We start from the raw sequence: 19260 nt of genomic DNA, 5'->3' as shown, positions 1-19260 counted from the left end.
GCATCAAATAATAAATGAATAAAGAGTCCATGCATAAATTGATTGTAAATATTCTATTCTAGCACATTTTGAACCAATTAAAACAGTTGGAGATACATTATAAATACAATTCTGTACATTATAATAGTGTAAATTCTATATTCAAATACATTTCTATATACAACTCCGTATGAGGGAGAGCAGCTTTGTTCTCTTCTTTAAAGTAAGGTCTTGGGTTTCTTTCATTTGCTTGAAATAACAGCCTGAATATGTTCCTATTTTTAGTCATTTCCACAGTTCACCACTTCCATAAAAATATGTTCACAACTTTTCCCTGTAACTAAACTACTTTTGCACCAGTTCGCTGATACTAGTCTATCACCCATTCATTCAATTCTCCTGGTAAAAAAAAAAAAAAAAAAAAAGTATCATCGAGTACCTTTTAACATGAAATGATATACATCAGAGAGTTAACATTTAAAATGCAGATGGACAATCAGTTAAAAAGGTCTTCAGTCAGTCACTGAGGCAGGATGGCATCTGAATGTCCCTGTAATGTATCACGATATACACACACAGGTTTCCACACAGTCCACATAGATATCGATCTATCTTGTGATCCTAGATATTGAACTCAGTGAACTAGCTATGGCATGTTCATTGAGAAGTCTGGACTTTATGTGCCTTTCTTAATGGAAACAGGGCAATAAGGCAGCAGTATATCCAGGCAAAGCCTAGTTGCGTTGTTCGCCAGGTTTAAGTGATTACACAGTTTTTCAGTCCCATCAGTTAGAAAAAAAAATCATTAGCCCCATATGGAAGACAGTCGGTGAACTCTCCAAGAATCCTTTCCAGTGCAAACCTTCAAACAGCAACAGTCTCGTGCTGTATGGGGATTATTTCCTCCACAGTGTTACAGTACTTCATCAAGATAATTTAATATGATAACTGCGGTCAAACCCTGAAAGCAACTCAGGTTTCGCAGATTTGTCCTCGGTTTACGGTATGTGGCATTCCTCCTAGAGATGGCACTAAGCTTTACTTGGACACAGATATACTGTATAGTGAAAACCTCCACTTACATACATTAGAAAAATAACATATTACTCATAACAGCAGATATGGAACCGTAGTTCTTTGGTTACCCCTGACATATATTGATGTAAATATCAATGTTCATTAACAGTAGTACATTCTTAAACTTCATAACCCAGATTACTCCACTATGAGCCTCAGCAGAGGATGCATTGTCTTATAAAAATATTATATTTGATGTTCAGAGACCAATATAAGAAATGTAGGTGTGTACTATTTTCATATTGACTCTCAGTTTAAAGTTCTCTATCAAAAATATCACTATATAGAAAACTCAGCTATGTGCATAGTGAATCCCCAGTGAAGAGTATTTAGGATAAAACCATTCAATGCACAAGTCAGATATACTTCAGGAAAGGAGACGTGCCTACAGAATCAGAATCTGCTCAGCGACTGCAGTTCATAGGCACTAGATCTGAAGACCACCCTCATGTCCCTGCTATTTCTGGGAAAGAAGCGTGTTTGGATCCTATCTGATCAGAGTCTGCTGTTCTGTGTCAATGGAGGACGGTCCTCTGGTGAGACGAGATGGCTTCACAAACACACCGTGGCCTGGGGGGCAGCGGAAGTACACTCTGCCCTGGACCGTCCCGTTGTGCTTACCTATGGAAAGGTAAAGCCAAAGTGATTTAAGGACTCCTGGGTTTGTTTGCACACAGTTACAGTATAATAGGCCATTTTTGCACATGACATAGATACAGATATTAGAGAACTGGTGTCAAGATATGTGCTAAAGGGCAGGTTGAAAATAAACTCGTATAATAATAAACAATAAATTGGTCTCTCATGGACAAAATATGTGATGAATATTTTAAAACTTTCTTCTTATTATATAAACAATATATATGTATTGAGGTAATTTCATCAAGGAACTCACCCACTGCCATGTCCAGCTTTACACCAATCCAGATCCCTTTAGCAAACTCTACTCCTCCAACATAGTGGACTATTCCTCTCCTCTTCCCTACCCACACCTGCTCCCCAGGAGCCATCCAGTCAGGAAGCTGAGCTACAGGGGTGCTCTCATCCCCGCTGGAGTCCCCCGAGGGCTCGGCACTGCTGGGGTTAGGGCTGGGACAAGGACTCCCGTGGGGCAGATCTCCCTGTGCTGGTTCCTGGATCAGAGGTTCTCCACCTGCTCGCAGGAACGGGGCAGAGGGTGGGGCTGTAGGTAAAGTGGTGATTGAGGATTGTGATGCTGGAGGTGGGAGTGATGCAGAGGGAATTATTAGAGCTGGAGATGGGGCTTTGTCAGGCACTGGTGCCAGGGCTTGAGCTGTAGTGCTAGCTGTGTTAGGGCAGGACACAGGTACACCAACAGACTCTTCATTATTAGGATACTTGCATAAAGAAGTGGAAGCACTTTCAGGATTAGATAAATTGATAATACCAGCCATGTGAGAGGAGCATTGATTGCCAGTGTCAAATGTTTCTACATTTTGTAGTTTCCTCTGCTGGTTTGTACTGTGCTCAGAACCTTCCTGCTCCCATTTCTGGTTAAAATGTGCTAAATCACTTTCCTCAATACTGTCGTCAGCCCCTTTAAAGTCAGTGAACTCCTGGCTTGTACTGAGAACACAGTTGTGATGCAGAGGGATTGTTTGCTGTGTGTCTGTGCAATTTGAAATACTGACAGGTGACATTTGATTGTGGATGAGCTGGTGCTGGACTGCAGCTGCTGAGAGGGAAGGTGCAGTGTTTCTGCAGTGAGTGACTAGTGGGTCACTCCCTGCAGAAACACTTTTGGTTTGGGTGCAGCCCCTTCCTGCAGGACAGTGGAGGGGGTCTGGAAGGTCTCTGGAGGTGCAGCTGAGGTGGTCAGAGCTCTCACTGGCACTGAAAGGCAGGTCTGAAAGTGTGGCGTTGGAGGCACTGTGTGAAAAGTATCCACTAGTGCAAGTGCTGGCCGTGGGGCTTCGGGACAGCTCTCTCTCTCCGCTCTCACCTCCGCATCGACTTCTCTTGAAGTCAGAATGGGAGGATAAAAAACCCTCCTGGCTCTCCAGAGTAGCATTGTAGATCTCAAAGTTTGCAAAGTCCTCTGGGATGTAAGGTTGGAAGTTGCTGTGGTCCCGAGGGCCTTGGTCTGGATTTAGAACCATGTCCACATCTGTCTCCTCCTCCTCAGAGTCCTGGTGATTAAAACAACAGTAGAAAGACAAAAGACACATCCCGCCACAAATGTCAGCTTGTGTACATGTATGTACAGAGCAATAGCCTGTACAGACATTTTTAAAAAGAAAGAAGACAACGAATACAGGATGTAAAATGTGATAATGAAACATGAAAATGGCACAAATAGGTGGTGTTTTCTGAAATATTCCTTATGGTGTTTGTTCCTGTACTAGTGTAGTTACATTAGTGTGCTTAAACAGAGTCAGTAACTTACCAGCATACAGTATTCATGGAAAAATAATTGCCAATATGGGTGCAGCAGACAGTGAGTCCTTTTAAACACTTTTGGAGCGAGTATGAGTTTTTATTGCATAGAAACAAATTGCAGCGCAATGTGGAGCAACGTAAACCTGGTTTTGCCTTTATTTTTTTATAAATATAAACATTACTGTACTTTTAAGAAAATACATTTGCTGTGTATTTTCGCAGACAACACAGCGTGTTCTCCACTGTACACCAATGCATGGGCTGGACATGAAGATAATAGGACTATACTGACTAACAAAGCTACTGAAATTACAGTGTTACACTATGTGTTTGCTTGCAGAAAAGTGTGGCTCTTAATCAAAATGCTGCTAGTCCACAGAAGGCAACACAGAGAAACGGGTAACTTGTGTAATCCGTAAAGCACGAGCAAGCATGAGTGTGTGTAAGTGCAATGCTTGTAGCAGTGTGAAGGTGTAATATTCCAGAGTGTGTCTGTAAAACTCTAACATTAACCCTCAGAGCAGTGTGTGCTGGTGCGTGTGACACTTACAGCCATGTGTGGCAGTGTGTGGCTGAGCTGTCTGCTGGTGCAGGTGGAGGTGGGGGTGGAGGTGGAAGTGGAAGGCTTGCAGTGGCCCTCGCTGCCTGCCCTGGGTCGGCGCCAGGGGCAGGGAGGGGGGAGCAGTGCAGGGCTGTCCACACATGAGCGCATGCTCTGTGGATGGGTCAGAACAACAGCACACACTTCACACACACACACACACAGCATGCAAGGAGCTGGGCAGGCCAGTTGCACAGTTAGTGCCATGCAGTTTACATTTCCAAAACACAGTGCTTGAAGTGGTCTAAGCTGGTGAACGTGAATTATGGCACTTTTTTATTGGACACACTACTATGTCCAAATGTAACTGCAGTTATTTATGTTCCACTGCAGTTATACACTCAACTTTTTTCCCTTAATTTTGCTCTAATCCCTGCTGGTCACTGAAACATTTTGCTGCTGGCTCAAAACCTCTTCCTCCCACCCACAGCATCCCAAAGACGAACTGATTTGTAAAAGTCCTGCACCTCTTCTAGTCCACTTCAAGCAAAGATGAAAACAAATACAGAAGGTTAGTTTAAATGTTTGGGGCAGCCACAGGCTATGTGGAAAATTCAATTATTCAATTATCACAAACAAAATCATGAGACATGACAAGGGACTTTAGAGCACAGCTTTGTCTAGTTAAGTATTGTGGCTATCCCCAGTTGAAGTCATGCTCCTGTTGAGTCATTCTCTTTTTTGTTTGAGTGCAGTAATATAAAGACAGCAGATGTTGTCATTATGTTTGTTTTTTTGTATTCAGCAACACAAAGCCATTTTCATAAATGACATCTGACAGCTTTGGGCAATCGGTAATATATTTGCCATGCTAACTTGATGTGATGTGTGATGTGATTGATTAACAGTTTAATGGGTGAGGCAACAACATGGGAAAAACAAAGAATAAATTCCTTCCCTTTGGGGCAGGACATAATTGAATCCCCTTCCTTACCTCCAGTCCCAGCAGCGGACGGGCCTCCAGGGATTTCTTTGCCTTGTTCTCTTCTTTGACAGGTAGCAGAGACTTGAGGAACTTGGGTGGCTGAGGGGAGAGGACCTTGAAGGAGCTGGAGTTGAAAAACGTGGGACTCTCTGGAACCAGACCTGTGTGGGAAGATGCAGACAAAGATACCATGCATCAACAAACACAAACACTGTTTCTTACTCAACAGATGTCAGGAAATATTAAAGCTGTTGCACAATTGCTTTGTACATTACCCTGGTTCTCCTTGCTTTTAATTGGTGTACTGCAAAGGGAACCCTCCTGTGGATTGCAGTTGGAGCTGTCCACATGATCACAGTGGTCCTAGGTAATAACATACAGGTTATATTTGCCTAATATTATTATACATATATATATATATATATATATATATATATATATATATATACAGTAGTACATTTTAATTTCAACTATCAACCTAACATTGTCAGAACATCTATCTATATATACCATCTATAAGTACTAACAATAAACAGCTTTTAGTTGCACCAGACATACCTTACAGTCTTCATCCTCACAAGCAGTTAAGTCTGTTTTACTACATGAAGACTAGAGAGCAAGAAAAAACATGTTAGCAGTGTCATAATATTCTCTGAGAAGATTTCCATGTGGTTCCATTGTTAGTGAAGTGATTTATATGCTCATTACATGCTGTACATTTGGTGTGCTGATACTCCTTCTTAGGTGTCTTCCCTTGGCAGCAAGTCCTTCCTTGACTGTCACAGCCTGAAGGGCAAAAACATCAAGACAAGTGTATCTTCACGTCACCTTCTGGATTAAATGTTTTTGCACTAAATCACAAATTATATTCTACGGAAGACGGGAAAATATACTGCTTCATGAAATACCTGCCGTAACCTCTCCAGACTGAGGATGTTCTCCACTTCCAAAACTCCACGTATATATTTCTCTATGTAGGTTTCTCCATCCTGGGTCTCCTCACTGTCACCACGAGCAGCCATGAGGGCCAAGGTTTCCCTCTCCTCTGGCTCTTCTGAGGCCTAAAATAAAAAGCGAAGAAACGTCAACACCAACACTGATTGTTTGCAAGATATTCAGAAAGTTGTTTTCATTATATGTGGTGATAGAATAACATATTATAGCAGAAAATCAGATCTGTACCTTTGGTATGTTTGACACAATCTCATAAGTCACACCACAGGAGTAAAGCGTGTTCTTTAAGGACATTCTTCGCTTGAGACTCTGAGTGAAACTCTGCAAGAAACAAATAAAAACTATGTTAATCATTAAAATTGCACATTGAGTCCATGCTGTGAGCTGCCCAATTCGGCTTTTATTAACCTGTTTGTTGTAGATGTTGACAGCAACTCTCTTGCGGAGCACCAGCTCCATGGAGGCAGGGTGGCTGAGCTGCACTGTGGCTTTGATAATCAGGTAGATGCGTTCATTGGGAGACGTGACCCGATTGAGATGCACAGAATCATGGATGGATGAGTCCCAGGAGCACACTGCTGACACCTGGTGAATTAGAAGACTGTGTTTTATCGACGTAGCTTTGCAGAGAGAGAACCTGCATGCTCGTAGATAACACTCATGTAGGTGTGCTATAATCTTGGGGTTGGCATTATGTTGTTGAGGAGGAAATGCGTCACCCTATGACCCTTGGGTACAATTTTACACAATAAAAGTGGTAGTGATTAGTGAATGGTTAGTGCTGCTGCTCAACATCAAAGACTCAAAGATGACTTTTAAATGCTTGCTTCAATGTATAATGTCATGCAATTACATCATTTGTATAATTGTTCAATTATGCACATGATTGTAGGAAAAAAGATGTTGCCCTAAATGCTCTTGTCTGTGTGCAATTATATGAGGAAAAATAACTTTTATAAGCAATAAAACAGAAAATCCGACAAAATTCAACATGGAGCCTTGGTACAACAACTGACAACAAAACATGCATTTATTCTACACTGCAGACGAAAAGAAAAAGGCAATACTTTTTATGTATAGTGTCACAGCGGATGTGGTTACCTGAAAAACCACAAGGATGGCATTTCCGAAATTACAACTGCAAATGGGCACACTCTCTTAAAGTAACACTACCCCAGTTACACACAGCACTACTAAAATTTTCTTGTGTGGTTTTCTAAGTTACCTTTTTAGCCACAGGAGGGCAGTAAAGCCAAACTGACTGCTTACCTCTTCATCACTGTGCCTGATGATGGGGAGGTAGAAGAACTGGCTTCCATGCTCTTTGGGCAAGATAGAGTTAACACCTGCAGCATGTGGGCCAGTCAGCTGCTCATTCACTGTCAGATTATCCGCTGGTAGCATAAAAACCACTTAGTATTTATAAATCATTGGAGAAAACCTGTTAAATATCATCTATTGTGTCTGCCTCACCATTCAAATCCAGGAAGAGTACAGGGATGTGAGCTTCCATTCCTGCAGGCGGTGCCCTACAAGGAAACATGAGATTTATGGTGAAGAAAAGGCACACAAATGCAAATGAGTCAATGTGATGCGTCTGGAAGAGTGATTGTTATTTACCAGTCTGCAGGAGCGCCAGGTATGCCACTGCTAGGGGCAGGAACTAGCACTGCATTTCTCTCTTCAGTCAGGCCAACCCATTGTTCCACCAGTCGAGCTTCGCGCTCAATGTCCTCCTCTGACTTTTCTGGATAAATAAAATGAGGATGAGGGATTTTTCATCACACAGACAGACATGCTAGTAGTCAAGTGGTAGTAACGCAGGGTCTGGGACTCACCTTGCTTGTTGATGATTTTCTTGATTTGTTCATCAAGGTACTCCCGACGTTTGATCAGGGCCTCTGACCAGCGTTCTCGCACACAGTTGAGATCCTCCTCCTATAACCACACAGAAACCAGCGTCAGTGCCAGCTGACTCAGTGGGGAAAGGGCTCAGTGAAATGTTACCAGGGAACTTGAGGGTGCACAGGACTGATCTGTCTAATGGAGTAGAGTACAGTAACTGCTCCTGAACACCTACTGCTAATATATTAGGAAATCCAATGGAAAGTAATCCTGATAAGCTCCCACACCTAAACTGTTTTTGGCTCAAAAGATCAAATTTTATATCACATGTTCACAGAAACTCCATTTTAACTTATACACATCCGCACACATGCATTCACACATACACACTTGTATGCATATTCTCACACACTACCATAGCTAACAAGAGTCCTACCTAATGCATGGCAGATCACTCCGAGCACCACAGAGAGCAACACCCATAGTAACCAACAGACCTCAAAGCCAACCAAATTACGCTTTTTAATGTCAGCACTTCCACCATGCAGTACTGTAAATCATGCAGCCATGCAATGCCTGTGTTATTGATTGAGGCTCATTGTTCCTCCAGCTCTTCACTAGTGACAAGCAAACAATAGCATTAGTTTGAGCAACCTGAGGGGAAAAGGCAAGAGAGAGCGGACTGAGATCCCTGGCAGGAAACCTGCTGGCTATAGCCTCAGCCATGGTTGGATTTTGCTGTATTTTGCATCCAGGGCTGCCAAACAATGGTGATTAATTACAGCATCAGAAATGATCCACATGTGCAGCTGCTGTTTAATAAAGCACGCATTTAGTTTGTGGAGGCACAGTGCTCTGCCTCCTGTCTCACATGCCCTCAGCAACAGGCCTAGTCACAAACACGGGATCAGTTGGTGTCCTTCATGCTGCAGAGTGAACTACAGGGTGAGCAGGAGCTGGAGGTGACTGACAGGGTACCTGATAACTATCCATATCGTCTTCCGCCTCTCTCTGGCAGGAGAGAACACACTCAGTCAAATGTAGGGAACCAGAAAAGGCTCTGATTGATCGCTCATAGCAAACCATTCACTGCTCATGAAACATTTCCATTCTCAGTAATATGAAATAATAATTTATGTCATTTATCTAAGTAAATAATGTGTTTCAAAGCAATAATCATCTACAGTAGGTATTGATGCATTTAATAAATTCAAAATTTTAAATTTGCAACAGTGCAACAGTGCATGTTAATAGAACTAACAAGCCACTAATGAGCACATTCCTTGGCCTCCATTAGACGGACTGCCAGCTATCCAGGCGAAGCCTTCATGGCATGAAACCAGAGACAGACTAAACATACTCTGACTGAGTAAGCATAATATTGAATATCACTTGTAGGCAACAAGCATACAATTACCAAAACACTCTTTGGTTTAAAAGCAGAATCAGTTACATGACACATCTATTTTTGTTAACACAATAGGTTCATTGTCTAAATGGTACGTGTGAAGAGTGAGAGCATGGAAAAATATATAAAGTATGTGCGTTCCACAGACCTGGTAGCTGTCGAGTGGTCTCTGTAGTTTCGTGGACCGAGCTGACACACAGCCAATAGAGACAGACAGCACAGCCTCCACCAGCAGAGGCAGAGTGCCTGAGTTTTGGACCGGCTTCACACACACCTGCAGCCTCCTGGAGTGACCCTGCTTGGACAAATCTCTCTAAGTGAACATTGAAGTGCTGCTTCCCACACTGCACTGTCAAACTATAACTCATACATGACTGTTCATGTCATTCATTCATTACATAATTACTTATGACCTTAAGTGTGTGTTGCATGTGAGGTAGTCTGTCTGACCTTAAGGGAAACATATTTCAGATTTTTCTCTCTGACCTGTCGGAGTTGGAAAACTCCTCCTGTGCTAATGTCTTTTCCAGAAGAGAGCTCCACAGATGAGTACTCTCCCTGCTCATTCAGCTCCTGGATGGAGATCCACAGCTCGATCCTGCGAGACACCTCACTCCACCTTGAACATGCAACACCAAAAATTACTTAGATGTAAAATAATAGAGCCTGTTTGTGTCTGTATGTGCAAAGGTTTGAGTGAAACATGCACCTATCCCGGAGAGTCTGGGTCTTGGCCTCCAGTGCATCTAACTCCCAAGGTGAACGTCCATTCCCCGCACAGCGGTGACCCCAAACTTCTATGGCCAATGCTCCATCTGAGATAAACTCCAAAAACTCATCTGTCACATGTGCAACATAGTCCTGAAAAAGTAAATGAAGTTTATAGTTAAGTTCATTTAAAAATAGTCTCTGCAGTAAGGCATTAACAACCTCAAGTCAACAGTTCCTCCTACCTTGCAGTGATTGAATTGTACAGTGAACTGGGCATCTGGGCTTCGAGAAGAAGGTCTGTCTGGACTGACCATGGGAGGAGCCACGGTGGGTTCACCGTGCTCCCAGAAGGTGTACTGACAGAAGACGAAGTTGGACAGGTTTAGTGGCAAACCTGTAGCTTCCCTGATTCGCACCTTCAGCAAAAAGATAAATAGAAAAGATTAAATGTTGTGTTTCCTCCTCTCTGCCTGCCTCTCTCTGGTCTCCTCTGCAGGTAGCCTCGGCCCTGGAGCTGTATATCTCTAGAGTGCCCTGAGCCTGGTTCAGCTAGAGGTTTCTTCCATTAAAGGGAGTTTTTCCTCTCTACTGTCACCTAGTACTTGGGGTTGTTGGGTTTTCTATATAATTCTGTATACATTTATATTTTCTAAGGTCTTAAACCTTAAACACCATAAAGTGCCTTGAGGTGAATTCTGTAGTGATTAAGCGCAATACAAATAAAATGGAATCGTTTGGAAGTGTTTAAGTATGTTGATTAGTGTCAGAACAAACATGCCAGGAGAATGGGGGCAGCTCAACTGCAAATTTAAAAAAAAAGACTGGTTACAATCCACTTTTACCCTGCACGTAAGCCTCTTGGCCATATGGACGATCTCCCCGTTGGTGTCCATGACCTCATAGCAGCTACTCTCACTGGAGTTTTCTGATGAGTCATCTCCACCCGCCAATCGCTCCGGTACAGCTCCACTGATTCGCATCAGCTCAACGTGTAACCTGCCTGCTACCTGTGAAACGAAACGAAAATGAATGGTTATCACAAGAACTTAAAAGAAAATGTCAAATATATGCTAATGGGGTGTATATGTGTGGTGTAGTATGTATTTATCTGTTTATGTTGGTGTACTCTTACCTCTCCCTGCTGGCTGATGATGGGGACAGCATACTGCAGTTTGACATCATGGAAAAGGCACTCTAGAAAAATGTTTGCCACTCCTATCAGGTTGTGGTTCTCTTGTGCCTCGTAGAACGGATCACAGTGCTTACTGTTTGCTCTGTTATACTGAACAAACAGAGGACATTAATGCTTAACATTTTCTTTCCTCATTACTTTATTTATTCATTAATTCATTCATTCATTCCTCTTTAGTCATCTATTGCTATTTCTGGTCCTGTTTCATACCATCTCCTCTGTGCCTTCCTTCCAGTCCCTGTAGTGGTCTCTCATGTCCACTAGTTTGTTCTCCAGCTTCTCAATGGTCCAAACCTGGGTCCCTTTCCCTTTCCTTCGTACCTGGATGGCCGGCTCACTCACTATCGTTCCACGCTATATAATCAAAATTACAGATTTTGTTACTTCTAATAATTCAGATATTTACTTTAACCCAATGCTCTAAACTGATGTGAATAAATCAATTCTGATGCAATCTGTAAACATACAATTTCTCTGGTTGTGTGACTAGTAGGGATACCGACCTTTCGGTTGGCACTGAGGTTGGCTGCAGGAATCTGGAGGGTGACTTGATAGTCAGTTAGTTTGTTCATTTCCTCGGCCAAAAAGTTGGCCTCTCGCACCAAGGTGTTTGCTTTCATGACCTGCTCTCGAAGTCGAGAAAGACTCTGACGAAAAAGTTCATCCCTATCACAGAGAACAAAGATCATTCATCACTTATGTTCCCTCAGTGTGAAGCGGCACAACATGTTACAGGAACAGTAAGTGCAAAGCATACACACAGGGAACTAAGGTGAAAAATGTGTGATGTTAAAGTTCTAAAAGAAGCACTGAGCCCTGCATTTGTGATTTGACTAATAAACTGAATTCAGGAAAAAATCAGTTCCAGTTCCCTGTTCGCTTTTCACCTCTTACAGAGTTTGGTGGAACTTAATATCATGCCTCACTGATGAACACTGATAAACCTGCAGGAATTGACCAAGTCAGACGTAATACACGTGAATATGCTTAACTGTGGTCATATTTTAAAACCTAAAGGCTTCTGTACATAAAAACACTGCTAATATGTCATGCATCTGCAGTTAAAGTAAAAAAGCAAAGAAGGAACAAGTGCAAATGACTGCATATCTCATTTTATCAGTCTTGGGGCAGGTCTTCCTGCAGTGTGCAGTATGTGTTCTTGGTGCATTTGTGTGTGTTTGTGCATTTCGCTGACCGCTCCTCCGTCCACAGTCGCAGCTTGCTGTGTGGTGTGTGTGTCGGGAATGTAAGGCGATCGCTGCTGCTGCTGTGGCGCTGTGGTGTTTTCTCGGGAGACAGCTGTTGCCGTAGCATCTCGAGCTCTCGCTCATACATCATCCTCTGCTCCTCCAGAGCTGTGCGTTTCTCCTCCAGGTACTGCTTTTCCAACACCTGGACTACATTCTGCATTGGGTCTACATGCACGCATAAGGAAAAAAAAAAGAAAAAAGAAATGTTTTAATCCAAAACATTGTGCAAGTGTACAAGTTGCATTAGTAGAGGAATAGATTGCAATCTGAGTGTAAGCCTTTATTTTAATTATATTATAAATTAATCAAGTTACAGTATCATTTATATTATTAACAAATGCCTTTGGCTGTTCCCCTCATGGACTTGTTAACCTTCTCCAGTGTATTTTTTCATATTGTAAGGTTTATTGTAGTGAACTGCCGTGTATTTTGTAAAATGCAGATTATCATAATCATACCATTGTTCCCCAGAGTCTTCATTATGACCTCCATCTGGGCAAACTCATAGCTGTAGTCCTGCTCAGAAGAGGCCTCGCTGGCGGTCTCCACATCTGTATCGACAAAGCTCTCCCTAGGAGACGCTCTCTCCAGCTCCTTCAAGCGGTCCCGCCGCTTACGCTTTGGCAGATTGATTCTACAACACAACAGGATGTCTTATCAGTCACTTTTTTACTTTTGACTGTTCACATGTTTTTATTAGAAGATCTCATACCTGAAAAAGTGGTTGTTGCCCCATAAGATACGATCTCCATGCCACAGGTGCACTAAGGAATCAATCATTGTTCCATTTACACAGGTCCTGTGGAAAACAGAGATTGAATTCTATTAATGAAGACGGCAGATGGGATTTTAACAGTAAACCTTTAACAGGGAAAACTAATTGAAAAGGAACAATCCATTTGTAGTGGGAGGGAGAGGTGTCTCTGATATCAAAGCGAGAAGCTCAGATCATAGATTCCTCTACAATGAGGTAATGTGAAACAGTGAGGTCCAGTCATCCATGGAGCAGAGAGACAACAGAAAGAGAGATACACAGAGATAAACCAATAGAGAGTATGTTGTAGGTAGCTCACCTGGCATTCTCTATGGGCGTCAAAGTGACATCACCATCTGGGCACAGCTCCAGGAAACAGTGCTCTGGCTGGATCCCGATCCCAAAGAGCTGGATGTCTTGAGACGTGTCTGCGCCCACACGCGTGTGCTCCTACACACAGGTGGAAGACAGATAAAGGAAACAGCAAATCTGAAAGTAATTACATCCAGTGTCTTATTGCATTTTTTGGTCATAACACTAAAAGCTACAAACTGCTATGTATTGAGCCAGCTTCAACAAGAGTATTGTAGAACATAAATCATTTTAACTTGGCGGAATCAAGAGCAATATCAAAGCAAAACCAGACTTAAGTGGAAAAAACGTCCTCTCTTTCTTTCTCTTTGTGCTGTGGGCGCTGCTAAACAAATATCTCAGCTTTTAAAGGATGTCCTACACTGCAGAGAACTAACCCACATTTCACATTACCATAGTCATTCCACACTGATATGCCAGGATGGCCCACAGAACTCAGACAAAGGCCTGTTGTTCTGAAAGCTGCACGGGCTGCTTTCGCACATGCCCCTGTTCTCACAGATCTGGCCATATAGCTAGTTGGTTGTTGCAACTCAATGCAGGCCTGCCCTGTGCAGACTGCTCTCGTCTCTCAGTATCGTCTGGCCCTCTCTTCCAGGGCCTCAGCTGACACTAAAAATTACTGCTGTGGTATGTGGGGCACAGGGACAGTCGGTAGGAGGTGTGTATGAAGTGCAGTCGTGAAGAAATATTTTTTGGGGGTACCTTCAAATAGTAGACCAGAAGCTCATTTAAGGCAGGATCAGCATTCAGATTCACAAGGAAACACTTGTCTTCACCCACTTTAATCCCAGATGTTTCCAAAGAGATGCCCATGCTCTCCAACTGCTTCTGACGCTCCTGTAAACCCAGACAATAGAAATCACTCTCACTAACAGGCTGCTTTAGTCAAATAAAATTGTGAGTCTCTGTTGTTGCACATTTACGTACAGTGGCGATCTCCTCTGTCTTCCTGAGTTTCTCTTCCCAGGTAACAGTCATCTCCTGAATGAGTTTCTCAGACTCCTGCAGTTTCTCTTTCAGCTCTGGAGCCTTCAAGGACTGAAGGAGAAAAACATTTGGCATTAGCGCAATGTGGACCATTGGGTGATTAATGACCAGTCTCAATTCATTCATAATTTGTGAGCCTCTTCAGTTCTCACTCTATCTCTCCTCTCACCTCGGCCTGAGAGAGCTGAACTTTCAGCTTCTCCACCTCTTCCCTGAGCTCTCTGATGATCCGAGCGTTGGGGTCTTCATTCACCACGGCATGGTTTACAATTCTCTTTGCCCTGTCTGCATACCGTAGTGTGGACAGAGTCTCCTCATAGTTATCAGCTGCTGGGCTCACTGTGGCTATCATGGCAGTCTTGCTGTTTCCGCCAAGGTTGTCCTTAAGACAGAGAAACAAATTTCAAGATAGAAGATAGAAAGATCCTAAATTATCTGCTGCAGCAATTTGGAGGTCAAACCTTTAGTAGCCAAGTGAGGACTGAGTCTCTGTAAGGCACAAATTTGGCCTTTCCCTTTCCTGCAGACTGATCAGCCAGAGCAGAAATCACACAGCCCAACGTGGTAAGAGATCTGAAATAACAAACACATGCAAAATCAGTCATATCAGTACTGAACTGTCAAATGATTAACTGCACTTTGTATCCCGTTCATATTAAAAAAATGCCCACTTGTTTATATTGCTGCCTTCTTTGAGTCTCTCTCCCGCAGCTCCAGTCTTAGAGACTCGCTCACTTCCTGCCAGATCAACCAGACTCATCTTGCTCACTTTCTCCCCAGAATTCTGTTTATAATTATACACAATTCACAGTCAATTGATCACAGACAAGACAAAAAACAGTTACAGGATAAAAACAAATGATGTCCTATGTGTCATTAACTTCAAATTCAAAACAGTTTGTTGTAAATATGAGTGAAAAACAAGATAAGACTGACCCCTGACTGTAGATCATAAAGAGTCTGTGTGACAATGATGCTGAAGACGGCATGTGAACGGCTGCTTTCTTCATTCATGTTTGTGGCTGCAACTGTGCGAGATTTGTTCCCCTCTGACATCAACACTTCAATGTCCTAAAACAACACGTATATTGAGACAATAAGAAAACAGTCACAGAAAAGGGCCACACATTTAACTGGATTAAGGCAAACCTTGCCTTAATGGATTATTATGATTACAGTAAAGTCAGACGGTATTTGCACATGGCTGTGCGCCATGTGATTTAGCTGGGTCACAGAAGGCAGCGGGCCAAGGCTGTGGGAAATCCACTGGACTAATATCAGACATATCAGAGCACAGAGGAACAGGGTGGAGATGTTTAAACTTAATTAAGGAAGGCCCTGCCAAGGCTTGGCATATAAACTAGACAAAGCCCCATTACCACATCCCACATCAGGAGTATGTGTCAGAGTTTCTGCTAAATGTTAGTTATTCCAAATGTAAATCAATTACTTGACAACTGGGAATATTATAAAAAGGGATTTCAGTTAGATGTTATAAATCATGTACACTTCATGAATCACATTGGTCAGTAATACTGGGTGGTTTTAGCTTCACCTCTTGTCAACCCGCGATGAGAGAAAAGTAAAAAACGTACCTCAAAGCTGGTAACAGCCAGCTGAGAAAGACCATCTACGTATGGACCCAGGACTTTGTGTTCCCGAACTTTCAAGGACTGTCGTCTTTTTTAAAAACACGGAAGGCAACACATGAGTAATACAAAGAGAACAAAAAAAAGGGAGGACTCATTTGATTAGACATTTTTCTGTCCTTTTCCTGTAACACTTCATGGCAGCTCAATAAATTCTCTTTTAAAAAAATGACCACTTCATTTTGAGAGCTTGTTCAGAATAAATGAAAACTTGAATAGATGCTTAATGGATTTGAGAGGCTCATGTGACTTATTGGCTTATCTCCTGAGAACATGAATTCATACTGATTTTTTCAATTTGGATTTGGTAATAATGCTATTTCTAAAACATGTCAATGGAATACATATCTAATATCTCATTTTGAAATGCTGCATTTGTTATTGTTGCTATATTTTCTGGCATGCAGTCATTATACTTTACACACTATGTAACACATTTTCCTATTCAAAATGTAAATTATATCCTAATAAAAATGATGCCAGTCTCACAATCTTAAACTCAAGGTAGGTACCAGTTTCATTAGACGGACTGAAGTTCATCTTCACCTGGCTGTCTGGCAGGTGCTGAACAGAAAACTAATAGCTCAAAACCCATCGACTGAATCCCTATCCATCCCCTGCATCCACTCCCACTGCAGCAATGACAGCATAACACAATCATTTCAAAGACCAGATATCAAGTACTAGTAAGTGGTCCTATCTACACTTGACTTTATGCATATGATGTCTATACTGCAGCCGATGTTTAATCCTAAAAATCACAATGGCAGATAGACAGGGCCATCAATAGTCTGAGGCTCATTACAGAAGCAAGAGGAAGTTGACTTCAAAATGGGTCTGGCTGCATCTTCAGACATCTGCAGCACACAGAGAACTGCACTGTGGTCCCTCTGTGGGGCTCGGCTCACAGGCCGCTCTGACCGCTCTCCTGCTCACAGCTTCACAAACAGATGTCTCTGAAACACACTCTTTCACAGCTTGCCCTCCCCTGCAGTCTGTCTGCCAACCCACATCAGACCATGGTGATGAAGAATGCAGCACTGTCAGAGGACGATGCTGGCTGCTGCTCTGCAGGAAATGACTGGGTCGAGCTTCCTACTCACATCATTCTGTTGCTGTCCCTCATTCAGGCTGCTAGACACAACAGAGCTATAAACAGAGATGCTAAGTAGCACATAGTGGGAGCTGGTGGAGAGGACATTGCTTATGCTGGAGCTTGAGTAAATCAAGACTATGGGGAAACTTTACCACAGTTTGTGTAACCAGCTGTGTCTGTCACCTCACGTGAAAAGCGTTACCAAAGCAGTTCAAAGCATGTTTTAAAGAAAAAGACATCAGACTCACCCTTTGGGGTCCAGCAGGTCACGGACCTTCTCATTGTAGATCTCCATGTAGGATACCTCTACCTTAAAAGCATGGGACTCATTTGCCTCTCTGTGGACCCTCTCAAACAGTGAGCAGCAGAGTCGAGGGATTAAACCCGGCTGCTCTCCGTTTCCCATCATGGAAAAAGATTTGCCTGAACCTGGATGGACACAGCAGAGTCACACAATTGTATCCCCTGTAGAGAGCAGACTGTACAGTACGATGATTCAGTAACGATAAGCATCTCAATTGACCTGCAGAAAAATTCTCTATGTCATAAAGTGGTCATGCCAGCAGCTCTGCGAGACTATACTTAGGCACAGAGGTGCTCTGAGCTAAATGCTAATAAAGCAACAGTAAAGTATTAGATCAACTTAAGAAAATGACCTGATAATAGACCTGGAAGTAATTAAAATGAATCCCCTAAGGATCATGAATGAAGAGATGGCTCGGCCAGTCACACCGCTATCATCATTAAAAGTAATTCATTTTGATTAGACTGCTTAGAGATGTTAATTCAAATGGTTATATGTAAATACTAACCTGTGTTCTTATACATTAAGTGACTGGCAGGCAGTGGCAATATTTGTCTTCTTTTCTATGCAATAGGTGTGTCTCTCTAGTATTTCCCTCTAAGACAGGATGTGGAATAAAGGAGCTAATTTGATCCAGGGTAAGGAAGGATGTGAGTTAAGTGATTCACCAGAGCAATCAGAAACACAAATCTTTCTGTTCTTTAAACTTCGACCTGCGAATGTACTTAAAAACTTCAATTTGAGTACAAGCTGGGCGATTATTTTATATGCATATGCTTCAAAGAATGTTTAATGGATTTAACATATAAAAAAAACACATAGCAGATTTCTAGTGGATTTTTCATTACCTGTTTGTCCATAGGCAAATATGCAGGCATTATAACCCTGGAATGCATTTTCAAGTATTCCCTCTCCAAGGCACTTGAACACCACCTCTTGACCTTTTAGACAAAGAATCAGTCACCATGGAGACTTTGGTAAACAGATAAACCATGCATTTATAGAAATACTATTATGTATTACTATCTGATTGTCTGCCTTTAATTATTATAGTGAAATTAGTGCAGAGAAATGTTTCGACTGGGCTCACCAAACACGAAACAATTAAGGATAAAATTCATGAAATGGGACAGATTCATGTCTGGTCATGTGGAAAATACAGAGCTGTGTATAGAAATCTCTTCTTGCTCACTGTCATGCTCCTGTTGAACGGAACAGCTGTTTAATGAGCTAAATAAAGCCATGGCCTGGGCCCTTGAGGCAGCCATTCAGTGAACACATTGCTTTGTCAGTTCAGCACAAAGTAGATGTAAGCGCTACATTTCCATCACAAAATGAGAGCGATATAACAAGGAACATATCGATGATGATCATGGAAATCTGTCTCAGACCGGCAGTAATAAGCTTTTTTTTTACAGAAGTTGAACAAACTGTAGCTGTAACCGTTTCTGTGAAGCATTCAAATGAATGGCAGCTAAAGAAACTGAAAATACTACGTGAATGGGGGCTAAAATACAAATGACAACAAGCTGCAGTTTTCATATTATCATTTGTTACATATAATACAAATGCAAGTGTCCATTATGGCACTACATAAACTGCATGACTTCATTTTAATTGAGACAATAAAAATAAATCCTTGTTTATATATTTTAAAGTATTCACTCAATATGCAAATTATTTTATGTGTCCATGCTGTGCTTTGCTTTGCATGATGCAAAAACAGCTTTCCATTCAATAGGACGTTTCCCTG

General features: G+C 42.1%; 1 protein-coding gene across 4 annotated transcripts in view; it reads right to left on the bottom strand.

Moving 5' to 3' along the window:
* Window positions 1-38: 38 nt before the first annotated feature.
* The window catches only part of kif13a (kinesin family member 13A), a 31944-nt gene continuing 12722 nt past the window's right edge, over window positions 39-19260 (bottom strand). Inside the window, exons 5-40 of one of the 4 annotated variants that reach the window (XM_026371991.1) lie at window positions 18356-18448; window positions 17452-17632; window positions 16054-16138; window positions 15395-15529; window positions 15130-15242; window positions 14920-15031; window positions 14628-14840; window positions 14399-14509; window positions 14174-14308; window positions 13416-13546; window positions 13055-13141; window positions 12801-12976; window positions 12288-12507; window positions 11596-11758; window positions 11303-11446; window positions 11033-11182; window positions 10743-10907; window positions 10143-10316; window positions 9899-10050; window positions 9676-9808; window positions 9338-9484; window positions 8760-8792; window positions 7775-7874; window positions 7557-7683; window positions 7410-7465; window positions 7206-7330; window positions 6345-6521; window positions 6165-6257; window positions 5891-6043; window positions 5700-5768; window positions 5541-5591; window positions 5258-5345; window positions 4992-5143; window positions 4007-4171; window positions 1952-3206; window positions 39-1677 (exon numbers count right to left, since the gene is read on the bottom strand). In XM_026371991.1, the coding sequence (XP_026227776.1) occupies window positions 1544-1677; window positions 1952-3206; window positions 4007-4171; window positions 4992-5143; window positions 5258-5345; window positions 5541-5591; window positions 5700-5768; window positions 5891-6043; window positions 6165-6257; window positions 6345-6521; window positions 7206-7330; window positions 7410-7465; window positions 7557-7683; window positions 7775-7874; window positions 8760-8792; window positions 9338-9484; window positions 9676-9808; window positions 9899-10050; window positions 10143-10316; window positions 10743-10907; window positions 11033-11182; window positions 11303-11446; window positions 11596-11758; window positions 12288-12507; window positions 12801-12976; window positions 13055-13141; window positions 13416-13546; window positions 14174-14308; window positions 14399-14509; window positions 14628-14840; window positions 14920-15031; window positions 15130-15242; window positions 15395-15529; window positions 16054-16138; window positions 17452-17632; window positions 18356-18448 (5798 nt within the window). In that variant the 3' untranslated portion in view covers window positions 39-1543. Of the gene's footprint in view, window positions 1678-1951; window positions 3207-4006; window positions 4172-4991; window positions 5144-5257; window positions 5346-5540; window positions 5592-5690; window positions 5769-5890; window positions 6044-6164; window positions 6258-6344; window positions 6522-7205; window positions 7331-7409; window positions 7466-7556; window positions 7684-7774; window positions 7875-8759; window positions 8793-9337; window positions 9485-9675; window positions 9809-9898; window positions 10051-10142; window positions 10317-10742; window positions 10908-11032; window positions 11183-11302; window positions 11447-11595; window positions 11759-12287; window positions 12508-12800; window positions 12977-13054; window positions 13142-13415; window positions 13547-14173; window positions 14309-14398; window positions 14510-14627; window positions 14841-14919; window positions 15032-15129; window positions 15243-15394; window positions 15530-16053; window positions 16139-17451; window positions 17633-18355; window positions 18449-19260 lie in introns of all 4 variants that reach the window. The other 3 variants (XM_026371990.1, XM_026371993.1, XM_026371992.1) reach the window with 3 other exon arrangements.

This window comes from Anabas testudineus, chromosome 16 (genome assembly GCF_900324465.2).
Source record: "Anabas testudineus chromosome 16, fAnaTes1.2, whole genome shotgun sequence".
Classification (NCBI taxonomy): Eukaryota; Metazoa; Chordata; class Actinopteri; order Anabantiformes; family Anabantidae; genus Anabas; species Anabas testudineus.
This window is presented reverse-complemented; position numbering and strand designations above follow the sequence as displayed.